This window comes from Leptodactylus fuscus, chromosome 4, assembly GCF_031893055.1.
Source record: "Leptodactylus fuscus isolate aLepFus1 chromosome 4, aLepFus1.hap2, whole genome shotgun sequence".
Taxonomy (NCBI): domain Eukaryota; kingdom Metazoa; phylum Chordata; class Amphibia; order Anura; family Leptodactylidae; genus Leptodactylus; species Leptodactylus fuscus.
Window position 1 is genome coordinate 102071361 of NC_134268.1, and position 24627 is coordinate 102095987.

Consider the following 24627-nt stretch of genomic DNA (forward strand, 5'->3'; position numbering starts at 1 on the left):
TACGAGAGGTGCCCTTCTCACAAATCCCTCATCAACTTGAGTCTAAAGAGGGATCCCTGAAAACTGGTAAAAATAGGACATGACCTATTGTTTGACAGTATGTTAAACTGGACCATCAAAAAGTGGTCATGTGAATAGCCCCATTCACATACATTGAATTTAATGCAACCGTATGAATGTAGGCAAACTCAGGCCTCTTTTCTTTTAAAATAAAAGTACCCCACCATAGGAGGAAAGTAACTGCCAAATGTCAGGAGATAGGAGCTCAGCCTATCTGTGGCTCTAAAAGAGAATTTCCCATGGAATAAGAACAATTTGGCTTATAGATTTGTCTGAGCTCTTGTCTTTTGTGAACAGGTTTGTTATTCTGTTTGGCCATTACCCATTAAACCTGCATATATACACACACATGCCACACCACATCCACCAATATACACAGGTTATGCTAGGTTTACAGCTGCGTTGGGGTTTTCCCTTTCTTCAGGTGAGCTTGGGGACATGAAAAGTGGAAACCCAATATGCTTGAAAATCATGGGGTCCGCTGGGTTTCCGCCCGAAAAATGCATAGAGAAAGGACCTGCTTGCAGAACTTTTCTCTTTGCGTTTTTTAAGCAGAATGAGAAACAGAACAGTCTTCGAACACAGATGTGACCGCAGCCTTATTACTAGGTAAGTGAGTAATATTAGTTCCTGACATACAGTAGAATATATCAGGCAGTAAATGAACAAGCAGTTCTTGATGTTGTTGTGTTGGAAGCAGGAAGAATGGACAAGAAAGGGTGTTGGCAATTTTGACAAGGACTAGAGATGAGCGAACACTAAAATGTTCGAGGTTCGAAATTCGATTCGAACAGCCGCTCAATGTTCGTGTGTTCGAACGGGTTTCGAACCCCATTATAGTCTATGGGGAACAGATACTCGTTAAGGGGGAAACCCAAATCCGTGTCTGGAGGGTCACCAAGTCCACTATGACACCCCAGGAAATGATGCCAACACCTCTGGAATGACACTGGGACAGCAGGGGAAGCATGTCTGGGGGCATCTAACACACCAAAGACCCTCTATTACCCCAACATCACAGCCTAACAACTACACACTTTACACACTCAATACCACCTCTCTGACAGTAGGAAAACACCTTGAAACATGTGTATTTGGCACTTGCAGTGAGGAGAGCTTGTCACCAGCAGTGAATTTGGCCCTTGTAGTAAGTTGAGGTTGGCACCAACATTTGTTTTGAAAATCAGGGTGGATTGAGCCTCTAACCAGCAGAGTTTGGGCAAATTCATGGTGGAGGGAGCCTCTAAAAACCCCAGTTTGGACCAATTCATGGTGGAGGGAGCCTCTAAAAAACCCAGTTTGGACCAATTCATGGTGGAGGGAGCCTCTAACCAGCCCAGTTTGGGCAAATTCATGGTGGAGGGAGCCTCTAAAAAAACCCAGTTTGGACCAATTCATGGTGGAGGGAGCCTCTAACCAGCCCAGTTTGGGCAAATTCATGGTGGAGGGAGCCTCTAAAAAACCCAGTTTGGACCAATTCATGGTGGAGGGAGCCTCTAACCAGCCCAGTTTGGGCAAATTCATGGTGGAGGGAGCCTCTAAACAGCCCAGTTTGGGCAAATTCATGGTGGAGGGAGCCTCTAACCAGCCCAGTTTGGACCAATTCATGGTGGAGGGAGCCTCTAACCAGCCCAGTTTGGGCAAATTCATGGTGGAGGGAGCCTCTAAACAGCCCAGTTTGGACCAATTCATGGTGGAGGGAGCCTCTAAAAAACCCAGTTTGGACCAATTCATGGTGGAGGGAGCCTCTAAACAGCCCAGTTTGGGCAAATTCATGGTGGAGGGAGCCTCTAACCAGCCCAGTTTGGACCAATTCATGGTGGAGGGAGCCTCTAACCAGCCCAGTTTGGGCAAATTCATGGTGGAGGGAGCCTCTAAACAGCCCAGTTTGGACCAATTCATGGTGGAGGGAGCCTCTAAAAAACCCAGTTTGGACCAATTCATGGTGGAGGGAGCCTCTAACCAGCCCAGTTTGGACCAATTCATGGTGGAGGGAGCCTCTAAAAAACCCAGTTTGGACCGATTCATGGTGGAGGGAGCCTCTAACCAGCCCAGTTTGGACCAATTAATGGTGGAGGGAGCCTCTAAACAGCCAAGTTTGGACCAATTCATGGTGGAGGGAGCCTCTAAAAACCCCAGTTTGGACCAATTCATGGTGGAGGGAGCCTCTAACCAGCCCAGTTTGGGCAAATTCATGGTGGAGGGAGCCTCTAAACAGCCCAGTTTGGACCAATTCATGGTGGAGGGAGCCTCTAACCAGCCCAGTTTGGGCAAATTCATGGTGGAGGGAGCCTCTAAACAGCCCAGTTTGGACCAATTCATGGTGGAGGGAGCCTCTAACCAGCCCAGTTTGGGCAAATTCATGGTGGAGGGAGCCTCTAAAAAACCCAGTTTGGACCAATTCATGGTGGAGGGAGCCTCTAAACAGCCCAGTTTGGGCAAATTCATGGTGGAGGGAGCCTCTAACCAGCCCAGTTTGGACCAATTCATGGTGGAGGGAGCCTCTAACCAGCCCAGTTTGGGCAAATTCATGGTGGAGGGAGCCTCTAACCAGCCCAGTTTGGGCAAATTCATGGTGGAGGGAGCCTCTAAACAGCCCAGTTTGGGCAAATTCATGGTGGAGGGAGCCTCTAACCAGCCCAGTTTGGACCAATTAATGGTGGAGGGAGCCTCTAACCAGCCCAGTTTGGACCAATTAATGGTGGAGGGAGCCTCTAACCAGCCCAGTTTGGACCAATTAATGGTGGAGGGAGCCTCTAAACAGCCAAGTTTGGACCAATTCATGGTGAAGGGAGCCTCTAAAAACCCGTTTGGACCAATTCATGGTGGAGGGAGCCTCTAACCAGCCCAGTTTGGGCAAATTCATGGTGGAGGGAGCCTCTAAACAGCCCAGTTTGGGCAAATTCATGGTGGAGGGAGCCTCTAACCAGCCCAGTTTGGACCAATTCATGGTGGAGGGAGCCTCTAAAAAACCCAGTTTGGACCAATTCATGGTGGAGGGAGCCTCTAAACAGCCCAGTTTGGGCAAATTCATGGTGGAGGGAGCCTCTAAACAGCCCAGTTTGGGCAAATTCATGGTGGAGGGAGCCTCTAACCAGCCCAGTTTGGACCAATTAATGGTGGAGGGAGCCTCTAACCAGCCCAGTTTGGACCAATTCATGGTGGAGGGAGCCTCTAAACAGCCCAGTTTGGGCAAATTCATGGTGGAAGGAGCCTCTAACCAGCAGAGTTGTGGGAAAGCAGGGTGGAGGGAGCCTCTAACCAGCAGAGTTGGTGGAAATCAGGGTGGAGGGAGCCTCTAACCAGCAGAGTTGGGGGAAATCATGTTGGAGGGAGCCTAGTATTAGCAGAATTGTGCAACGCTTATGGTGGATGAGTATGAAGATGCGGAGGAATTGGAGAGGTTGAGTACAGACATGGAGTTTCATGTTGGGGTGCTTTATACAGGTGGGCACAAAAATGAAGGCTCTATCCAGTGGTGGTTCATTTTTATCAAAGTGAGCCGGTCGGCACTCTCAGCTGACAGACGGGTGCGCTTGTCAGTGATGATGCCACCGGCTGCACTGAACACCCTCTCAGATAGGACGCTGGCGGCAGGACAGGACAGCACCTCCAAGGCATATAGGGCAAGTTCAAGCCACAGGTCCAACTTCGACACCCAATACGTGTAGGGCGCAGAGGGGTCGGAGAGGACAGGGCTGTGGTCGGAAAGGTATTCCCGCAACATGCGCCTATACTTCTCACGCCTGGTGACACTAGGACCCTCCGTGGCGGCACTTTGGCGAGGGGGTGCCATCAAGGTGTCCCAGACCTTAGACAGTGTGCCCCTCGTTTGTGTGGACCGGTGAGAACTTGGTTGCCTACTGGAGGAACTGCCCTCCCTGCCGCCAACGTCACATGCTGGAAACATCTCCATCATATTCTGCACCAATTGCCTGTGGCAAGCATTGATGCGATTGGCCCTCCCCTCTACCGGAATAAAAGACGAGATGTTGTTTTTATACCGGGGGTCAAGGATAGCAAAGATCCAGTACTGGTTGTCCTCCATGATTTTGACAATACGCTTGTCGGTTGTAAAGCACCCCAACATGAACTCAGCCATGTCTGCCACAGTGTTAGTTGGCATGACTCCTCTGGCCCCACCGGAAAGTTCAATCTCCATTTCCTCCTCATCCTCCATGTCTACCCATCCGCGCTGCAACAATGGGACGATTCGAAGTTGCCCGGAAGCCTCCTGTATCACCATCACATCATCGGACAACTCTTCTTCCTCCTCCTCCTCCTCCTCCTCCTCCTCCTCCTCCTCCTCCATTAAACGCAGTGAAGCGGACAGATGTGTGGACCTACTCTCTAGCTGTGACGGATCGGATGCTATCCCTAACTCCTCTGTGTGATCTGAGTTATCCCTGATGTCAATCAGGGATTCTCTCAGAACACACAAGAGCGGGATTGTAAGGCTCACCATCGCATCCTCAGAGCTCACCCTCCTTGTGGACTCCTCAAAGACCCGTAGGATGTCACAAAGGTCTCTCATCCATGGCCACTCATGGATGTGAAACTGAGGCAGCTGACTTTGTGGCACCCTAGGGTTTTGTAGCTGGTATTCCATCAAAGGTGCTCAACCACTCTATTCAACATCTGAAACGTTGAGTTCCAGCGTGTGGGGACGTCGCACAAAAGCCGGTGTTGTGGCACATGCAGGCGTTGCTGGAGAGATTTTAAGCTAGCAGCGGCTACTGTCGACTTGCGAAAGTGGGCGCACATGCGCCGCACTTTCACCAGTAGCTCTGGAACATTGGGGTAGCTCTTTAGGAAACGTTGCACCACTAGGTTGAAGACGTGGGCCAGGCATGGAACATGTTGGAGTCCGGCAAGCTCCAGAGCTGCTACCAGGTTCCGGCCGTTATCACAAACGACCATGCCTGGGCCCAGGTGCAGCGGCTCATACCATATTGCCGTCTCATCGAGGAGGGCATCCCTCACCTCGGAGGCAGTGTGCTGTCTGTCCCCCAAGCTGATCAGCTTCAGCACAGCCTGCTGACGTCTACCAACGCCAGTGCTGCAACGTTTCCAACTCGTAGCTGGGGTCAATCTAACAGCGGAGGAGGAGGCGGTGGCGGAGGAGGAGGCGGTGGCGGAGGAGGAGGCGGTAGAGGAGGAGGAGGAGGGGGGTGTTCTTCTCGTGTCCCTGCCAGGAATGTTAGGCGGGGAGACGAGGTACACCGGGCCAGTTTGGGAAGCAGTCCCAGCCTCAACTACATTCACCCAGTGTGCCGTCAGTGAAATGTAGCGTCCCTGTCCGCATGCACTTGTCCACGCGTCGGTGGTCAAGTGGACCTTTGTGCAAAGCGCGGAACTAAGGGCCCGCCTGATGTTGAGTGACACGTGCTGGTGCAAGGCGGGGACGGCACACCGGGAGAAGTAGTGACGGCTAGGGACGGCATAGCGAGGTGCCGCAGTTGCCATCAGGTCCAGGAAGGCGGGAGTTTCAACAAGCCGGAACGCCAACATCTCCTGGGCCAGCAGTTTAGCGATGTTGGCGTTCAAGGCTTGCGCGTGTGGGTGGTTAGCAGTGTATTTCTGCCGCCGCTCCAATGTCTGAGAGATGGTGGGTTGTTGTAAAGAAACGCCTGATGGTGCCTTTGATGGTGCAGGAGAAGGAGATAAGACAGGACCAGGGGAGGATGAGGTAGAAGTCAACAAAGTGGCGGAGGCAGATGAAGTGGTGTCCTGGCTCGTCCTCTGGAGTGCATCGCCAGCACAGTCAGCAGTGGCAGAGGCAGAGGCAGTGGCAGTGGCGTGAACGGCAGGCGGCCTTTGTCCTGCCGTTGCTGCCTGCCACTGATTCCAGTGCTTGGATTCCAAATGACGGCGCATTGAAGTGGTGGACAGGTTGCTCTTCTCAGAGCCCCTAATCAATTTCGAGAGGCAAATTGTGCAGACAACACTATATCTGTCCTCGGCGCATTCCTTGAAAAAACTCCACACCTTCGAGAAACGTGCCCTCGAGGTGGGAGTTTTTCGGGGCTGGGTACGAACTGGAACATCTTGGGAGATTCCGGGTGTGGCCTGGCTTCGCCTAAGCTGCTGACCTCTGCCTCTGCCTCTAGCTACCCTTTTTGGTGCTGCACCTGCCTCAACATCCACACTACTTTCCCCGCTTGACATCCCCCCTGTCCAGGTCGGGTCAGTGTCCTCATCATCCACCACTTCCTCTTCCAACTCCTGTCTCATCTCCTCCTCCCGCACAATGCGCCGGTCAACTGGATGCCCTGACGGCAACTGCGTCACATCATCGTCGATGAGGGTGGGTTGCTGGTCATCCACCACCAAATCGAACGGAGATGGAGGAGACTCTAGTGTTTGAGCATCTGGACACAGATGCTCCTCTGTTAGGTTCGTGGAATCGTGACGTGGAGAGGCAGGTTGAGGGACAATGAAAGGAGCGGAGAACAGCTCTGGGGAGCAGGGACAGTTTGGGTTATTGTTCTGTAAAGCTTCGGAATTTTGGGAGGAAGGAAGACAAGACTGTTGGGTAATAGGAGGAGAGGAGGCAGAGTCTGACTGGCTGCTGGACAATGTGCTGTAAGCGTTCTCTGACAGCCATTGCAAGACCTGTTCCTGGTTCTCGGGCCTACTAAGGTTTGTACCCTGCAGTTTAGTTAATGTGGCAAGCAACCCTGGCACTGTGGAGTGGCGCAATGCTTGCTGCCCCACAGGAGTAGGCACGGGACGCCCTGTGGCTTCACTGCTACCTTGCTCCCCAGAACCATTCCCCCGACCTCGCCCACGGCCTCGTCCACGTCCCTTTCCGGGAGCCTTGCGCATTTTGAATTCCTAGTTAGAAATTGGCACTGTATACCAGTAGTAAAAATTGTGGGTGCACGTAACCCCAATATATTCTTTGAATTCCCAGTCAGAAACTGGCACTATATGGCAGTAGCAAGAAATGAGGGTATTTGTATTCCCAATATATTCTTTGAATTCCCAGTCAGACAATGGCACTGTATACCAGTAGTAAAAATTGTGGGTGCACGTAACCCCAATATATTCTTTGAATTACCAGTCAGAAACTGGCACTATATGGCAGTAGCAAGAAATGAGGGTATTTGTATTCCCAATATATTCTTTGAATTCCCAGTCAGACAATGGCACTGTATACCAGTAGTAAAAATTGTGGGTGCACGTAACCACAATATATTCTTTGAATTACCAGTCAGAAACTGGCACTATATGGCAGTAGCAAGAAATGAGGGTATTTGTATTCCCAATATATTCTTTGAATTCCCAGTCAGACAATGGCACTGTATACCAGTAGTAAAAATTGTGGGTGCACGTAACCACAATATATTCTTTGAATTACCAGTCAGAAACTGGCACTATATGGCAGTAGCAAGAAATGAGGGTATTTGTATTCCCAATATATTCTTTGAATTCCCAGTCAGACAATGGCACTGTATACCAGTAGTAAAAATTGTGGGTGCACGTAACCCCAATATATTCTTTGAATTACCAGTCAGACACTGGCACTATATGGCAGTAGCAAGAAATGAGGGTATTTGTATTCCCAATATATTCTTTGAATTCCCAGTCAGACAATGGCACTGTATACCAGTAGTAAAAATTGTGGGTGCACGTAATCCCAATATATTCTTTGAATTCCCAGTCAGACACTGGCACTATATGGCAGTAGCAAGAAATGAGGGTATTTGTATTCCCAATATATTCTTTGAATTCCCAGTCAGACAATGGCACTGTATACCAGTAGTAAAAATTGTGGGTGCACGTAACCCCAATATATTCTTTGAATTACCAGTCAGAAACTGGCACTATATGGCAGTAGCAAGAAATGAGGGTATTTATAACCCCAATATATTCTTTGAATTCCCAGTCAGACAATGGCACTGTATACCAGTAGTAAAAATTGTGGGTGCACGTAACCCCAATATATTCTTTGAATTACCAGTCAGAAACTGGCACTATATGGCAGTAGCAAGAAATGAGGGTATTTGTATTCCCAATATATTCTTTGAATTCCCAGTCAGACAATGGCACTGTATACCAGTAGTAAAAATTGTGGGTGCACGTAACCACAATATATTCTTTGAATTACCAGTCAGAAACTGGCACTATATGGCAGTAGCAAGAAATGAGGGTATTTGTATTCCCAATATATTCTTTGAATTCCCAGTCAGACAATGGCACTGTATACCAGTAGTAAAAATTGTGGGTGCACGTAACCACAATATATTCTTTGAATTACCAGTCAGAAACTGGCACTATATGGCAGTAGCAAGAAATGAGGGTATTTGTATTCCCAATATATTCTTTGAATTCCCAGTCAGACAATGGCACTGTATACCAGTAGTAAAAATTGTGGGTGCACGTAATCCCAATATATTCTTTGAATTCCCAGTCAGACACTGGCACTATATGGCAGTAGCAAGAAATGAGGGTATTTGTATTCCCAATATATTCTTTGAATTCCCAGTCAGACAATGGCACTGTATACCAGTAGTAAAAATTGTGGGTGCACGTAACCCCAATATATTCTTTGAATTACCAGTCAGAAACTGGCACTATATGGCAGTAGCAAGAAATGAGGGTATTTGTATTCCCAATATATTCTTTGAATTCCCAGTCAGACAATGGCACTGTATACCAGTAGTAAAAATTGTGGGTGCACGTAACCCCAATATATTCTTTGAATTACCAGTCAGAAACTGGCACTATATGGCAGTCGCAAGAAATGAGGGTATTTATAACCCCAATATATTCTTTGAATTCCCAGTCAGACAATGGCACTGTATACCAGTAGTAAAAATTGTGGGTGTATATAGCCCCAATTCTATTGCTAGGGGACTTGCAGGGTATTTCTGGGGTGAAGGTGGGGGGGCACACCGTTGGAACGGGTATCGGGGTATATATCGGGTATACGGGAATACACTGACAGTGTATTCCATTCAGGATCCTGGGAAAGCTGGGTTGCGGCGATTGAGCCCGTCAGTGCCACGTTACACTGACAAGCTTCTCCCTGGAATTTAGCTCTTATAAGAGCTGTTGGTTGTCTTCTCCTTCCTATCCTAGCCTGTCCCTGCCTACCCAGAATCTAAGCCCTAGCTAGCTGGACGGAAACCTCCGTCCTCGGTGAATTGCAAGCTCAGAATGACGCGAACCTGGGCGTCGCTGTTCTTTTAAATTAGAGGTCACATGTTTTCGGCAGCCAATGGGTTTTGCCTACTTTTCTCAACGTCACCGGTGTCGTAGTTCCTGTCCCACCTACCCTGCGCTGTTATTGGAGCAAAAAAGGCGCCAGGGAAGGTGGGAGGGGAATCGAGTAATGGCGCACTTTACCACGCGGTGTTCGATTCGAACATGACGAACAGCCTAATATCCGATCGAACATGAGTTCGATAGAACACTGTTCGCTCATCTCTAACAAGGACCAAAATGTGAGGGGTAGATTACTTAAAGAAACACTCCAAAATGGCAGATCTTATGGTGTCTTCTCAGTATGCAGTGGTTTGTACCTCCCCAAAGTGGTTCCTGAAAACAAGATTGACAGGGTCATGAGCACCCGATGAATCACCGATAGGCTAGCCTTTGCTGTCCGCTCGTATATGTCCAGTTCCAAAGCAGAGTTAGGGAGCGTTCACACCAGCATCTGCTGTCCGTCCAGGGGTTTCCGTCCTAATCCCTGGAGAAACCGGATAGGGGACGGCTTGCCGGTGGTGAGTTTTAAAACCCACTCATAGGAATGGGGTTTTATGGCAAACCGCCAGTGTCTGTATGCAGACGGACACAAAGTTTCTCTGGGGATTAGGGCGAAAACCCCATGGGCAGACATGGGTGCAAGCGTGAACGCTGCTTTACTGTAGCACAAATTGCAGTAAAAGTTAATGCTAGCTGTTTGGAGAAGGTGTCAGAACATACAGCTTATTGCAGCCTGCTTAACGTGATGTGCTGATGCACCATATCAATAAGATTAGTTTAGTTGACCACACTTGCTTTGCTTGATAAGCTATAGTAAAACCCTTTGGTTCTTATTGCACTTATTTATGAAAAAGAAGCGATCAGTGTAGTATTTGTACAAATTGAGGGCATATTATTAACCCTTCAGGGCCAGTTTTCTGGTGTCAAATGTCGTAACTATTGTATTTCAAATTCTGCTGCGCGGCTTGGCTGAGATGTGCCATAGTTTAGAGATCTTCATCTCTTAGTAACTGTGCTGCAGATGCTTCCAAGATGGTTTAGATTAAGAAGGGTGTATTAAATGCCATTTGTAATAAATTCCTCTGGTTGTTTTTATCTTGCTCTAAATTAGGATTATCATATGTTGGTTATTACTCTAGCATTTTTTTTCTTTTTCTAAACACAATTTTTTTTAAACCAAATCCAGGTTTCATAATGAAGACCTGTCCACAAGATAGATCATCAGTATATAGTCTGTGGTGGTTCAACACTGGGACCTTTCACATATTAATTGTTTCAGCAGCCTCCAACTGCTACCGTAGTAGACCGCCAGTGTGTGCAGCAGTGCTGTAGTTCCCAGGAACCGCCATTATTCATTGGATGGGGTTGCCACGCTGCTCCTCTTACTTGAATAGGACAGGTATGCACACACTGCCTGCTCTGGCACCCAGAGACTAAGTAACAGAAATGCTGAAAAAATGCTGTACCTGAAACTTTAGGTTATAACTAAGCATTTCCCAGTCCATTTTTATCCCTATAGAACAAAGACCCAAACTGCACCCTATAGTCATAGTGAAGATTTGTAGAGGGCATGTATTATAATTGAATGATCTTTCTTATTATTAACTCTAAAACATTTGCTTTTGCAGCTGCTGCTTGGCATTGAGTACTGCTATTTAACTTACTGAGGGCTAGTTTAACCAAGCTCTGACCTTTTTCTGTTATCCCCAGCTGTATTTCATTTTAATATACACGTAAACATACTACTGCTACTTTTATCAAAGTAAAATTTTGCTTTAAGAATTGTTTGAATGAAGATGTTTTGTTATAACGTATAATTCTCGAAATATGGCTTAAGAGTTGACCAGTTAGGAAAAAGAATCTTGATTTAAGGTTTGGAATGGGTTACAAAGTATATTAAAAAAAAATCCTCATAGATTTTCTGCTGATCCTGTTCCGATGCTACCAAGGTGGCCTCTGTTTCTGGTCTGTTCACTCACTGACTGGTTGAGGCTGGTCAATGATTGGCTGAGCTGTCATGTCTGTCAGTGATGTAAGTATTGGTTCCTTATGTTTTACTCATTCTGTGCCTTTTGAATCCAATTTTTCCTCACTGCACATCCCCTTTAGAATTTGATATTCTTTACAAGTATTTATTTCCATTTTGTCCTTCTCTATGCTTCATCTAATGTTGTATGATTCTCGTTTTTAGCATGTGATGTGTCCTACAGTATACGTCAAACAACTTTTGATATTCTGGCAGCATTTATGGAGTTAATGCATACTATAATATACTGTATTAACATGTTTTGTAATGCAAATTATTAATGCCAAATTCTGACAAATTCCCAACTTGATTTTTCATGCTGATGACCTATTGTAAGGATAGGTCATCAGTATGTGATGTATCAGAAACCCGAACCCCACACAGTGCTGCTCTTGCCGCAGCCCCGATACTGGATGATAATAGTGGTGGTGTCAGTGGGCGGGGCTTCTGAGCCTATCCTATTACTTGAATAAAAGCAGGACTGAACGTCCTTTTGGCGGCTGCTGCAACATCTGATGTTGCGAGATCCAGGTGTTGGGCCTCCACAGATCACATACTGATAAACAAAAGGATGGGTCATCAGCACGAAAAAATCAATTTTGGGTCATAAAACCAGTTTACCAAAGATGTGCTGTATCTTCTTGCATTTTGATTTTTCATGAAGTTATTTAAATACATAGGAAGCAGGACTTGCATGATTTGTGAACTGGCTTCTTATCATGCTGACACATCGAAAAGTTTGAGAAGGAAAAACCAGCTGGAGCAAACAAATTAGATTATATCTTCAGTCAGATCCATGGGTGATCAGTCATGCGACCATGACAAGATGACCACAAGGAATTGCTGTAAGCTGCCACTTATGCTGCCTGCTGAGAGTCACAGCTTGGTAGTGACCCCCACAGTGTCAGTGTGCAGTCTGTGAAGGACACCATGTAAAGGTGATTACATTTCCCCTTGGCATGTGTGATTTATCCAATAGCTGTGCCCTTTGTCTTATAAACCATTAATGCACATTGGTGTATTTGCATATTTTAATTACCCAATTAACTGTGTTATTGGAGTAATAAATGTATTTGCGGATGGGGTGCCATAATGGGCACTACAGTTTTTTTGTTTTGTTTTTTTCTTTGCTCTACTCAGATAAATCTTTGCTTTTAGTCCTCTGCTTTTTCTATATAGATGTGCTGAATCATGAACAATGAAGACACCGCTAGTTGTTTCTGAACATTGTATCAATGCTCTGTTTTTCTTCTTCTTTCTTTTTCTCTTTCTTTTGATGTTTTAGCTTCAGATAGTAAGGATGAAGAACTCAAAACTCATCCCAAGAGATGCTTTCTGGGTATGTACTGTCAGCACCCACCTTGCATGAGGATGTACCTCCTTCTGTATTGCTGTTAACCTCCACATTTTTCTCTTTTCATCTATTGTTTTTTAGATCTCATTGCTCGCTAACAATTTCCACTCGTTTTTGCCTAATTCAGTATCTTAATATATGCAATTGTTTGTAACTTATAGTAACTATACTTGTATAGAGTATCGGTGAATAGGGTGTGTGGTTGCGGCATCACTTGTTATGACATTTGGACCTTCGCAGGTAGGGGCAAAATTTTGTAGGTGGATATTTTATAGTTCTATGGAGCGCCCACAAAAGGGCAGGCAGAAGGCCTTTTAGAGCTAGAACTTTGCAGCAGGTGTCATGGGAATCAATGGTTTGATAAGGGGGCCGGGTGGGATATTGGTCACCCAAGTGAGCCAACAACTATTGGAAATGTATGTCCAGCTTTATCCTCCGCTCCCTATTGTTTGGAGGCCGGATGGGGTTTGAAGAAATATGTATTGATAGAATTAATGTTTGGCTGACAATTATCAACATACTTTAACGCACACTTTATCCAAAAAATGGACAGAAACACAACGCATCAATACTTCGACAGTCCGTTGTATTTTTGCCCATATTCCTGGATCCATTCATGCACTCAATTATATGAGAAATACGTGAAAATGGCTACCCATTTGGTGCAAAATTGCTGTGAAAATCTTCTTTCATGGCTTTTTTGAACAGTTGTGTGCATGTAGCCCAAGGTTATGTGCAGAGAAGATCCTCAGCTTACATAATACAATGGCATTTTATCTTTATGTACACAACGATTTGTTGTAGCTTTTGATTCAACATATCACAGCAAACTCTTCTACATGTGCATGTAGCCTTAAGGTTGATATATTAAAACGCCTGGATTTCTCTGTATACAGTGGTGGTTCTCTTTTATTGGTAGTGTGATTCCACATATATCATTTATAATAGGCATATTAGAAAGCTGTTATACACAAACCCATTCCATGCATTACCTCCTATGTAGCTTTGTTACTTTTTAGTTTAGTTGTTGCTTTAGACCTTGATGTGGCTGCGTCTTTATTACCATACAACTGCTCCTCGTAGCCTCTTGATAGTTAGGGAGTGAGGGAGCGTGATATTCCTGGATATGGCATTTTATTTCATATCTATGTCACGGGTCATAATTAAAAATGTGACTCTGTTACGAGCTTTGTACGCTTCATAGAACTTTGCAATGCTGAGCGTTGTGTTAATGACTCGACATACTGCAGTTAGCAGATGGTTGGAGTCAGAGGGCTATATATTAACATGAGCTCTCCTGCCAGGATATGTACCAAGGGCACATGCTCAAGATTGACTTCTTACAGTTGTGATTTTTCTACTATGTTGTTCTTTCCTAACCATTGTGCCTAAAGGTTTCAGTAAACTCAAAGATGTTTTATTTGTGGAATCCGGTATAGTTCATCACTGCAGTAATCTTTGTATCCGCACTGCTTCTGCTGTTGCAGGGCTGTGATATTTTAAATATGTACAAGAAAAACATAATACATAATGCACGTTAACTCTGTATTATTATATATCACACTGTTAATTACGTAATGATCGGTGACATAATCATTGTCATGGGTACATTATTCTCTGCCTAATATATACTTTACTGGGCATTTAAGGTGCCTATATAGGCACCCGATTAGAAAATATTCTCATTGAAAAAAATTGAAAATATACCATTACCTCTTTATCATGCAATGTATGCTTCTTTAGCTGTCATTGAAGAGAGGGAGTTCATAGCAATAATCCTCACGATGCACTATGACTTAGTATCCCTTCCCAATTTTGTCCTGGAAAGTTGTACGGGACCAATGCAATATCTACAGGGACCATGTATGTTGGCATCTCTGCAGAAGGCAGTGTTTGCCTGCAGTGAGTACATAACATGCCACCTACTGCTGGGATGGTGTGGGATTTATCAGGTTAAATAGATTTTCTGTTTATCCCAGAAATCCCCTACGATAATAAGTATTGTAGCTAATATCTAGCATCATCTTATCTAAGCAAAAAAGAAGGGCTTTATACACTGTCTCATTAAATAATTTTAGTTTCTCCACTAGAGGGCAGCATTGTCCATCTCTAATATTGCAAGATTTTCTTTCTGGGTAAAGACTGTCCCAGCTCCATAGACTGTGCTTTTAATACAGGGTTTTAATGATGTCGTTTTTGATGTCACAATAAATAAGAAAATCCTTAGTATTTTGATGCCTGTTCAGTGTTTCAATGCCATAAAAATACATAATTGCTTCCCTTTTTCTTATACTAGTTGCATTGTATCTCAGTTTCGGCTGAAACATGCCCTTGTAGCTTTAATCTGGCTTTCTGCCTCCAGTGCAGCATTTCCGTAAAAAGTGGTGTATTAGCAGATTTACTTTGAGATATAATACAAGCCTCCAGGCAATTATGTACTGTAAGAAAGCGACTCTTGTAGAATATCCTAGGACTTGTCTCTTTCAGGGACTGTGTATGAGCACAGCAGAGCTCTCCATGTCTTTACACTCGCTGCTCTCAGAAGAAAATTGCCCAGTCTGCTTTTTCTGCATCACATAGCAGGACTTGTGATCTGACATCTATATTCAGCATGTGCACAGCTAGATATCTGCAGATCTCAAAGTCAGGAAAAGACTGGCTTTCTGGGAAGTAGCTTTAGTTAAATAATTGAACAGAGAAGAATCACAACTTTAGTTATTCGCACAACAAACCTCACCACGTAGTCCTACTTGGCACATTCGGTGTGTAGGGATTGTATTAAGTCTACTAAGCACTGTCAGTTTTGACCTTTTTAACATGTAGTTATAGGAATCTGAAGCCAAATCGCACCACGACAGGGAGAACATAAGCTGGTGGTGGTCTGTGAATGGAGATCGGCGAGACCTCCCTGAATGGATGTGAGTGTACACAGACATGACTGTACATATATATGGTAGATTGTCCATAGTCACTGGGGAAATTTATTAACCCATCAACACCAGTTTTCTGTCATAGATGGGTGTACATCTTTAATGCAAGGCCCCTTTTCTATGCCAGATATGCACCACATTGTTGGTTCTTTTCCTTGCTTACAGTTTTGGGGGTTTTTTTTCCTACAAAAAAAGTGGCCGAAACATTTCGACCCAACAAAATTTGTCATCCCTCACTAAATAAGTTATACCTGAAATCTACGCCCGTTCCTGACAGAAGTAGATTTCAGCTCTGGCGCACAGGAGTGCCCCTGCATTAGTTAGAGGCCCGAGCCTCTGAATAATTTAAGGCTCATCTCACGCTAGTAGGGGAATAGATTAAGACTGGTGTATGCGTTTGTGGAGTCCCACAAATACTATTATGAAGGTCACTGCTGAATCTTTGTTTTGATGTCTCATAGTATTGTGCTTCAGTGACTGCCATTGTACGCTGTATGGGAGCTTGTGGTGTCAGTTCTTGGTGATTCACAATTCAGTGTAATTGCTGCTTTTTTGCCACAGATTTTGCCCTATTAAAGGAGTAAAAAGCTGCCGCATCAATTAAGTACCATACCATTTGTCAATTTATGGTGCAGATTTTTCTGCAGAGTTTGGAAATGATTTTAGCATCGATCCACTGATTCTAGCACAGTTGGAATTTTTTTCTCTAGCCTCCATTGTTCCCAAGCAACAAGTGCTTTTAGTTTCGGTACCTGATGTCATATTTCAGCTCTTATGATGTCAGAAGAGCAGTTTCAGGCAGGGGGTGTGACTCAGAGCATGATTCAGAGGCAGCCATTGTCAGAGCTCAGAATCACAACTAGAGATGAGCGAACACTGTTCGGATCAGCCGATCCGAACAGCATGCACCCATAGAAATGAATGGAAGCACCTGTGACGCCGGCAAAGTCAGCTCATCTCTAATCACAACCCTTGTCTGCTCCTGCCTGACACCACCCTCCTGACAGTACAGAGCCTAAATAGCATATCAGATACAAAACCAACAGCATTGATTGCTCAGGAACATTGGGGGCTAGAGAAAAAAAAATCCAACTGTATGGAATCAGTGGAGCAGCAGCTAATAAATGATATAAAGAACTGAACTTGTTGGAAGTGGTGAGAGGTTATCTTTAAATCTCATCTACTTTGCTGAATTCCTTAGTGTATCTGCTATAACAGATTTTGCTGCATGACTTGTTTTATGTAAAAACATTTGTTTAAAATGGGAGAGACTTATCATGATGGATATTTGTCGGTTTTGAGGAGGTCTGCATTTGTATAAATTTGGTGAAAGTTACACCATGTTTGATTAATTTGGTGCACACATAAATTTATCGCACAACTTTCTGGGATTGGGACGACTTTTAAGACTTTCTAATAAGTTGCATTTGATAAATCTAGACTTGGAGTAGCTAGACAGCCTAACCACACCAATTTTTTCACCAACTTTTCAGAGAAGGCACTGTAAAAATCTAAGATGCCACAAATTTTGGCGCAAATAGCTAAAAAAAAATTGCAAATTCTGTGTTTTGCTTTTTTTTTAATGCCAAATTTCTGGTTTAATAAGGGCTCAATAAGTCTGATGATCCATTAAAAAGAGTAATGTCAGGCATGACTAGATTCAATGAAATCTGCTTAAATATACAGTAGTATTACTCATTTTAGCTCTAATAGTTTTAGCATTTCTTGTCTGCACCTAGAGGATAAGGCCTCATTCACACAACTGTATTTTGTCTGTATGCAATTTGGTATTTTTTTTTAAGACACATGTGGGCTGTGAGCCCAGGCTACAAAACTCACAGCAAGTCCTAATACTGTCCGTATTGCGTTCTGGCTCATTCACTCTAATGTATGGGTCTGTGGGAGACAAAGACATCACACAGAGAGCATTCATATGTGGACCATTCTGTTTTTCATGGACTCCTACATGATACACAGCCATAAAGTATAATTAACAGTAAAAACTTATAATGTGGGGAACTGAACATCACTAAAGCATTTCCTGTGATTATCTGTTAGAGCCACTAGATGGTGCTCTAAATATCCGTATAGTACTTTGGGCAGAAAGGCATAGTGAAATTGGTGCAAACCATAAAAATATTCCAGAACTGACTTATCAACCAAATGAAAGACTTTCCTATAGAATCATTTACTTTTTTAATTTAAACTATCGTTATTTGAACGAATGTAGTGAAAACATTTGGAGCATGTTCTCACAGTCTATTTATTTATTTATTTTTAAAATCACTTGCCACTTTTGAGAAAGTGAGTGCAGCAGGGATTAACATTAATGGGGACACCTCGACCCAACAGATCTACAGTAACTGTGTACCTGAAGTTTAGACTAGCTCCTGACTAGTCTAAATCTCAGTTTTCTCTTTCCCTTGTATCTGTATTGAGAACTGTTCCTTCCTCTCACTGAATGTTACCGTGTACGTGAGTACTGATAGAGAAAATGTGACACTAAGGCTGCAGTGCTATCTAAATTATTTCCAGAAACATCACTGATTGAAAACAGAATTGAGATTTGCATTTTTATATCATATATATTATATTATACATATAAATATCCTAATCCTGACTGTTTTCTACTAGGGATATCTCTGGATATAATAGCATTAGATAGATAGCACTGCAGCCTCAGTGTCACATGGGAGAAGAGAATCTCCTCTTTCATATGACGCAAAAGGCAAGTTTCTGCGTCTTTTAGTGTCTGAGCTAGAACTGACATCACCCTCCCCCCTCATGCTCTCTACTACACAGCCCATACTCCTGTACATTAGAGATGAGCGAACACTAAAATGTTCGAGGTTCGAAATTCGATTCGAACAGCCGCTCAATGTTCGTGTGTTCGAACGGGTTTCGAACCCCATTATAGTCTATGGGGAACAGATACTCGTTAAGGGGGAAACCCAAATCCGTGTCTGGAGGGTCACCAAGTCCACTATGACACCCCAGGAAATGATGCCAACACCTCTGGAATGACACTGGGACAGCAGGGGAAGCATGTCTGGGGGCATCTAACACACCAAAGACCCTCTATTACCCCAACATCACAGCCTAACAACTACACACTTTACACACTCAATACCACCTCTCTGACAGTAGGAAAACACCTTGAAACATGTGTATTTGGCACTTGCAGTGAGGAGAGCTTGTCACCAGCAGTGAATTTGGCCCTTGTAGTAAGTTGAGGTTGGCACCAACATTTGTTTTGAAAATCAGGGTGGATTGAGCCTCTAACCAGCAGAGTTTGGGCAAATTCATGGTGGAGGGAGCCTCTAAACACCCCAGTTTGGGCAAATTCATGGTGGAGGGAGCCTCTAAAAACCCCAGTTTGGACCAATTCATGGTGGAGGGAGCCTCTAACCAGCCCAGTTTGGACCAATTAATGGTGGAGGGAGCCTCTAACCAGCCCAGTTTGGACCAATTAATGGTGGAGGGAGCCTCTAACCACCCCAGTTTGGACCAATTCATGGTGGAGGGAGCCTCTAAACAGCCCAGTTTGGGCAAATTCATGGTGGAGGGAGCCTCTAAAAAACCCAGTTTGGACCAATTCATGGTGGAGGGAGCCTCTAACCAGCCCAGTTTGGACCAATTAATGGTGGAGGGAGCCTCTAAACAGCCAAGTTTGGACCAATTCATGGTGGAGGGAGCCTCTAACCAGCCCAGTTTGGGCAAATTCATGGTGGAGGGAGCCTCTAAACAGCCCAGTTTGGGCAAATTCATGGTGGAGGGAGCCTCTAACCAGCCCAGTTTGGACCAATTAATGGTGGAGGGAGCCTCTAACCAGCCCAGTTTGGACCAATTCATGGTGGAGGGAGCCTCTAACCAGCCCAGTTTGGGCAAATTCATGGTGGAGGGAGCCTCTAAAAAACCCAGTTTGGACCAATTCATGGTGGAGGGAGCCTCTAACCAGCCCAGTTTGGACCAATTAATGGTGGAGGGAGCCTCTAACCAGCCCAGTTTGGACCAATTCATGGTGGAGGGAGCCTCTAAAAAACCCAGTTTGGACCAATTCATGGTGGAGGGAGCCTCTAACCAGCCCAGTTTGGACCAATTAATGGTGGAGGGAGCCTCTAAACAGCCAAGTTTGGACCAATTCATGGTGGAGGGAGCCTCTAAAAACCCCAGTTTGGACCAATTCATGGTGGAGGGAGCCTCTAACCAGCCCAGTTTGGACCAATTAATGGTGGAGGGAGCCTCTAACCAGCCCAGTTTGGACCAATTAATGGTGGAGGGAGCCTCTAACCACCCCAGTTTGGACCAATTCATGGTGGAGGGAGCCTCTAAACAGCCAAGTTTGGACCAATTCATGGTGAAGGGAGCCTCTAAAAACCCGTTTGGACCAATTCATGGTGGAGGGAGCCTCTAACCAGCCCAGTTTGGGCAAATTCATGGTGGAGGGAGCCTCAAAACAGCCCAGTTTGGGCAAATTCATGGTGGAGGGAGCCTCTAACCAGCCCAGTTTGGACCAATTAATGGTGGAGGGAGCCTCTAACCAGCCCAGTTTGGACCAATTAATGGTGGAGGGAGCCTCTAACCACCCCAGTTTGGACCAATTCATGGTGGAGGGAGCCTCTAAACAGCCAAGTTTGGACCAATTCATGGTGGAGGGAGCCTCTAAAAACCCCAGTTTGGACCAATTCATGGTGGAGGGAGCCTCTAACCAGCCCAGTTTGGACCAATTAATGGTGGAGGGAGCCTCTAAACAGCCAAGTTTTGGGAAATTCATGGTGGAGGGAGCCTCTAACCAGCCCAGTTTGGACCAATTCATGGTGGAGGGAGCCTCTAAACAGCCCAGTTTGGGCAAATTCATGGTGGAGGGAGCCTCTAAAAAACCCAGTTTGGACCAATTCATGGTGGAGGGAGCCTCTAACCAGCCCAGTTTGGACCAATTAATGGTGGAGGGAGCCTCTAACCAGCCCAGTTTGGACCAATTAATGGTGGAGGGAGCCTCTAACCACCCCAGTTTGGACCAATTCATGGTGGAGGGAGCCTCTAAACAGCCAAGTTTGGACCAATTCATGGTGGAGGGAGCCTCTAAAAACCCCAGTTTGGACCAATTCATGGTGGAGGGAGCCTCTAACCAGCCCAGTTTGGGCAAATTCATGGTGGAGGGAGCCTCTAAACAGCCCAGTTTGGGCAAATTCATGGTGGAGGGAGCCTCTAAAAAACCCAGTTTGGACCAATTCATGGTGGAGGGAGCCTCTAAACAGCCAAGTTTGGACCAATTCATGGTGAAGGGAGCCTCTAAAAACCCGTTTGGACCAATTCATGGTGGAGGGAGCCTCTAACCAGCCCAGTTTGGGCAAATTCATGGTGGAGGGAGCCTCTAAACAGCCCAGTTTGGGCAAATTCATGGTGGAGGGAGCCTCTAACCAGCCCAGTTTGGACCAATTAATGGTGGAGGGAGCCTCTAACCAGCCCAGTTTGGACCAATTAATGGTGGAGGGAGCCTCTAACCACCCCAGTTTGGACCAATTCATGGTGGAGGGAGCCTCTAAACAGCCAAGTTTGGACCAATTAATGGTGGAGGGAGCCTCTAACCAGCCCAGTTTGGACCAATTAATGGTGGAGGGAGCCTCTAACCACCCCAGTTTGGACCAATTCATGGTGGAGGGAGCCTCTAAACAGCCAAGTTTGGACCAATTCATGGTGGAGGGAGCCTCTAAAAACCCCAGTTTGGACCAATTCATGGTGGAGGGAGCCTCTAACCAGCCCAGTTTGGACCAATTAATGGTGGAGGGAGCCTCTAAACAGCCAAGTTTTGGGAAATTCATGGTGGAGGGAGCCTCTAACCAGCCCAGTTTGGACCAATTCATGGTGGAGGGAGCCTCTAAACAGCCCAGTTTGGGCAAATTCATGGTGGAGGGAGCCTCTAAAAAACCCAGTTTGGACCAATTCATGGTGGAGGGAGCCTCTAACCAGCCCAGTTTGGACCAATTAATGGTGGAGGGAGCCTCTAACCAGCCCAGTTTGGACCAATTAATGGTGGAGGGAGCCTCTAACCACCCCAGTTTGGACCAATTCATGGTGGAGGGAGCCTCTAAACAGCCAAGTTTGGACCAATTCATGGTGGAGGGAGCCTCTAAAAACCCCAGTTTGGACCAATTCATGGTGGAGGGAGCCTCTAACCAGCCCAGTTTGGGCAAATTCATGGTGGAGGGAGCCTCTAAACAGCCCAGTTTGGGCAAATTCATGGTGGAGGGAGCCTCTAAAAAACCCAGTTTGGACCAATTCATGGTGGAGGGAGCCTCTAAACAGCCAAGTTTGGACCAATTCATGGTGAAGGGAGCCTCTAAAAACCCGTTTGGACCAATTCATGGTGGAGGGAGCCTCTAACCAGCCCAGTTTGGGCAAATTCATGGTGGAGGGAGCCTCTAAACAGCCCAGTTTGGGCAAATTCATGGTGGAGGGAGCCTCTAACCAGCCCAGTTTGGACCAATTAATGGTGGAGGGAGCCTCTAACCAGCCCAGTTTGGACCAATTAATGGTGGAGGGAGCCTCTAACCACCCCAGTTTGGACCAATTCATGGTGGAGGGAGCCTCTAAACAGCCAAGTTTGGACCAATTCATGGTGGAGGGAGCCTCTAAAAACCCCAGTTTGGACCAATTCATGGTGGAGGGAGCCTCTAACCAGCCCAGTTTGGACCAATTAATGGTGGAGGGAGCCTCTAAACAGCCAAGTTTTGGGAAATTCATGGTGGAGGGAGCCTCTAACCAGCCCAGTTTGGACCAATTCATGGTGGAGGGAGCCTCTAAACAGCCCAGTTTGGGCAAATTCATGGTGGAGGGAGCCTCTAAAAAACCCAGTTTGGACCAATTCATGGTGGAGGGAGCCTCTAACCAGCCCAGTTTGGACCAATTAATGGTGGAGGGAGCCTCTAACCAGCCCAGTTTGGACCAATTAATGGTGGAGGGAGCCTCTAACCACCCCAGTTTGGACCAATTCATGGTGGAGGGAGCCTCTAAACAGCCAAGTTTGGACCAATTCATGGTGGAGGGAGCCTCTAAAAACCCCAGTTTGGACCAATTCATGGTGGAGGGAGCCTCTAACCAGCCCAGTTTGGGCAAATTCATGGTGGAGGGAGCCTCTAAAAAACCCAGTTTGGACCAATTCATGGTGGAGGGAGCCTCTAACCAGCCCAGTTTGGACCAATTAATGGTGGAGGGAGCCTCTAACCAGCCCAGTTTGGACCAATTAATGGTGGAGGGAGCCTCTAACCACCCCAGTTTGGACCAATTCATGGTGGAGGGAGCCTCTAAAAACCCCAGTTTGGACCAATTCATGGTGGAGGGAGCCTCTAACCAGCCCAGTTTGGGCAAATTCATGGTGGAGGGAGCCTCTAAACAGCCCAGTTTGGGCAAATTCATGGTGGAGGGAGCCTCTAACCAGCCCAGTTTGGACCAATTAATGGTGGAGGGAGCCTCTAACCAGCCCAGTTTGGACCAATTAATGGTGGAGGGAGCCTCTAACCAGCCCAGTTTGGACCAATTAATGGTGGAGGGAGCCTCTAAACAGCCAAGTTTGGACCAATTCATGGTGAAGGGAGCCTCTAAAAACCCGTTTGGACCAATTCATGGTGGAGGGAGCCTCTAACCAGCCCAGTTTGGGCAAATTCATGGTGGAGGGAGCCTCTAAACAGCCCAGTTTGGGCAAATTCATGGTGGAGGGAGCCTCTAACCAGCCCAGTTTGGACCAATTCATGGTGGAGGGAGCCTCTAAAAAACCCAGTTTGGACCAATTCATGGTGGAGGGAGCCTCTAAACAGCCCAGTTTGGGCAAATTCATGGTGGAGGGAGCCTCTAAACAGCCCAGTTTGGGCAAATTCATGGTGGAGGGAGCCTCTAACCAGCCCAGTTTGGACCAATTAATGGTGGAGGGAGCCTCTAACCAGCCCAGTTTGGACCAATTCATGGTGGAGGGAGCCTCTAAACAGCCCAGTTTGGGCAAATTCATGGTGGAAGGAGCCTCTAACCAGCAGAGTTGTGGGAAAGCAGGGTGGAGGGAGCCTCTAACCAGCAGAGTTGGTGGAAATCAGGGTGGAGGGAGCCTCTAACCAGCAGAGTTGGGGGAAATCATGTTGGAGGGAGCCTAGTATTAGCAGAATTGTGCAACGCTTATGGTGGATGAGTATGAGGATGCGGAGGAATTGGAGAGGTTGAGTACAGACATGGAGTTTCATGTTGGGGTGCTTTACACAGGTGGGCACAAAAATGAAGGCTCTATCCAGTGGTGGTTCATTTTTATCAAAGTGAGCCGGTCGGCACTCTCAGCTGACAGACGGGTGCGCTTGTCAGTGATGATGCCACCGGCTGCACTGAACACCCTCTCAGATAGGACGCTGGCGGCAGGACAGGACAGCACCTCCAAGGCATATAGGGCAAGTTCAAGCCACAGGTCCAACTTCGACACCCAATACGTGTAGGGCGCAGAGGGGTCGGAGAGGACAGGGCTGTGGTCGGAAAGGTATTCCCGCAACATGCGCCTATACTTCTCACGCCTGGTGACACTAGGACCCTCCGTGGCGGCACTTTGGCGAGGGGGTGCCATCAAGGTGTCCCAGACCTTAGACAGTGTGCCCCTCGTTTGTGTGGACCGGTGAGAACTTGGTTGCCTACTGGAGGAACTGCCCTCCCTGCCGCCAACGTCACATGCTGGAAACATCTCCATCATATTCTGCACCAATTGCCTGTGGCAAGCATTGATGCGATTGGCCCTCCCCTCTACCGGAATAAAAGACGAGATGTTGTTTTTATACCGGGGGTCAAGGATAGCAAAGATCCAGTACTGGTTGTCCTCCATGATTTTGACAATACGCTTGTCGGTTGTAAAGCACCCCAACATGAACTCAGCCATGTCTGCCACAGTGTTAGTTGGCATGACTCCTCTGGCCCCACCGGAAAGTTCAATCTCCATTTCCTCCTCATCCTCCATGTCTACCCATCCGCGCTGCAACAATGGGACGATTCGAAGTTGCCCGGAAGCCTCCTGTATCACC

The 24627-nt window shown here is 46.2% G+C and overlaps 1 protein-coding gene across 2 annotated transcripts in view; it reads left to right on the plus strand.

Annotated features, from left to right (window-relative positions):
- The window catches only part of SLC66A2 (solute carrier family 66 member 2), a 101342-nt gene that overhangs the window by 15783 nt on the left and 60932 nt on the right, over positions 1–24627 (plus strand). The window contains exon 4 of one of the 2 annotated variants that reach the window (XM_075270964.1): positions 12585–12638. The exons of the other annotated variant lie outside the window; for it this stretch is intronic. Coding sequence (XP_075127065.1) covers positions 12585–12638 — 54 coding nt within the window. The remainder of the gene's footprint in view (positions 1–12584; positions 12639–24627) is intronic. 2 annotated transcript variants of the gene reach the window in all.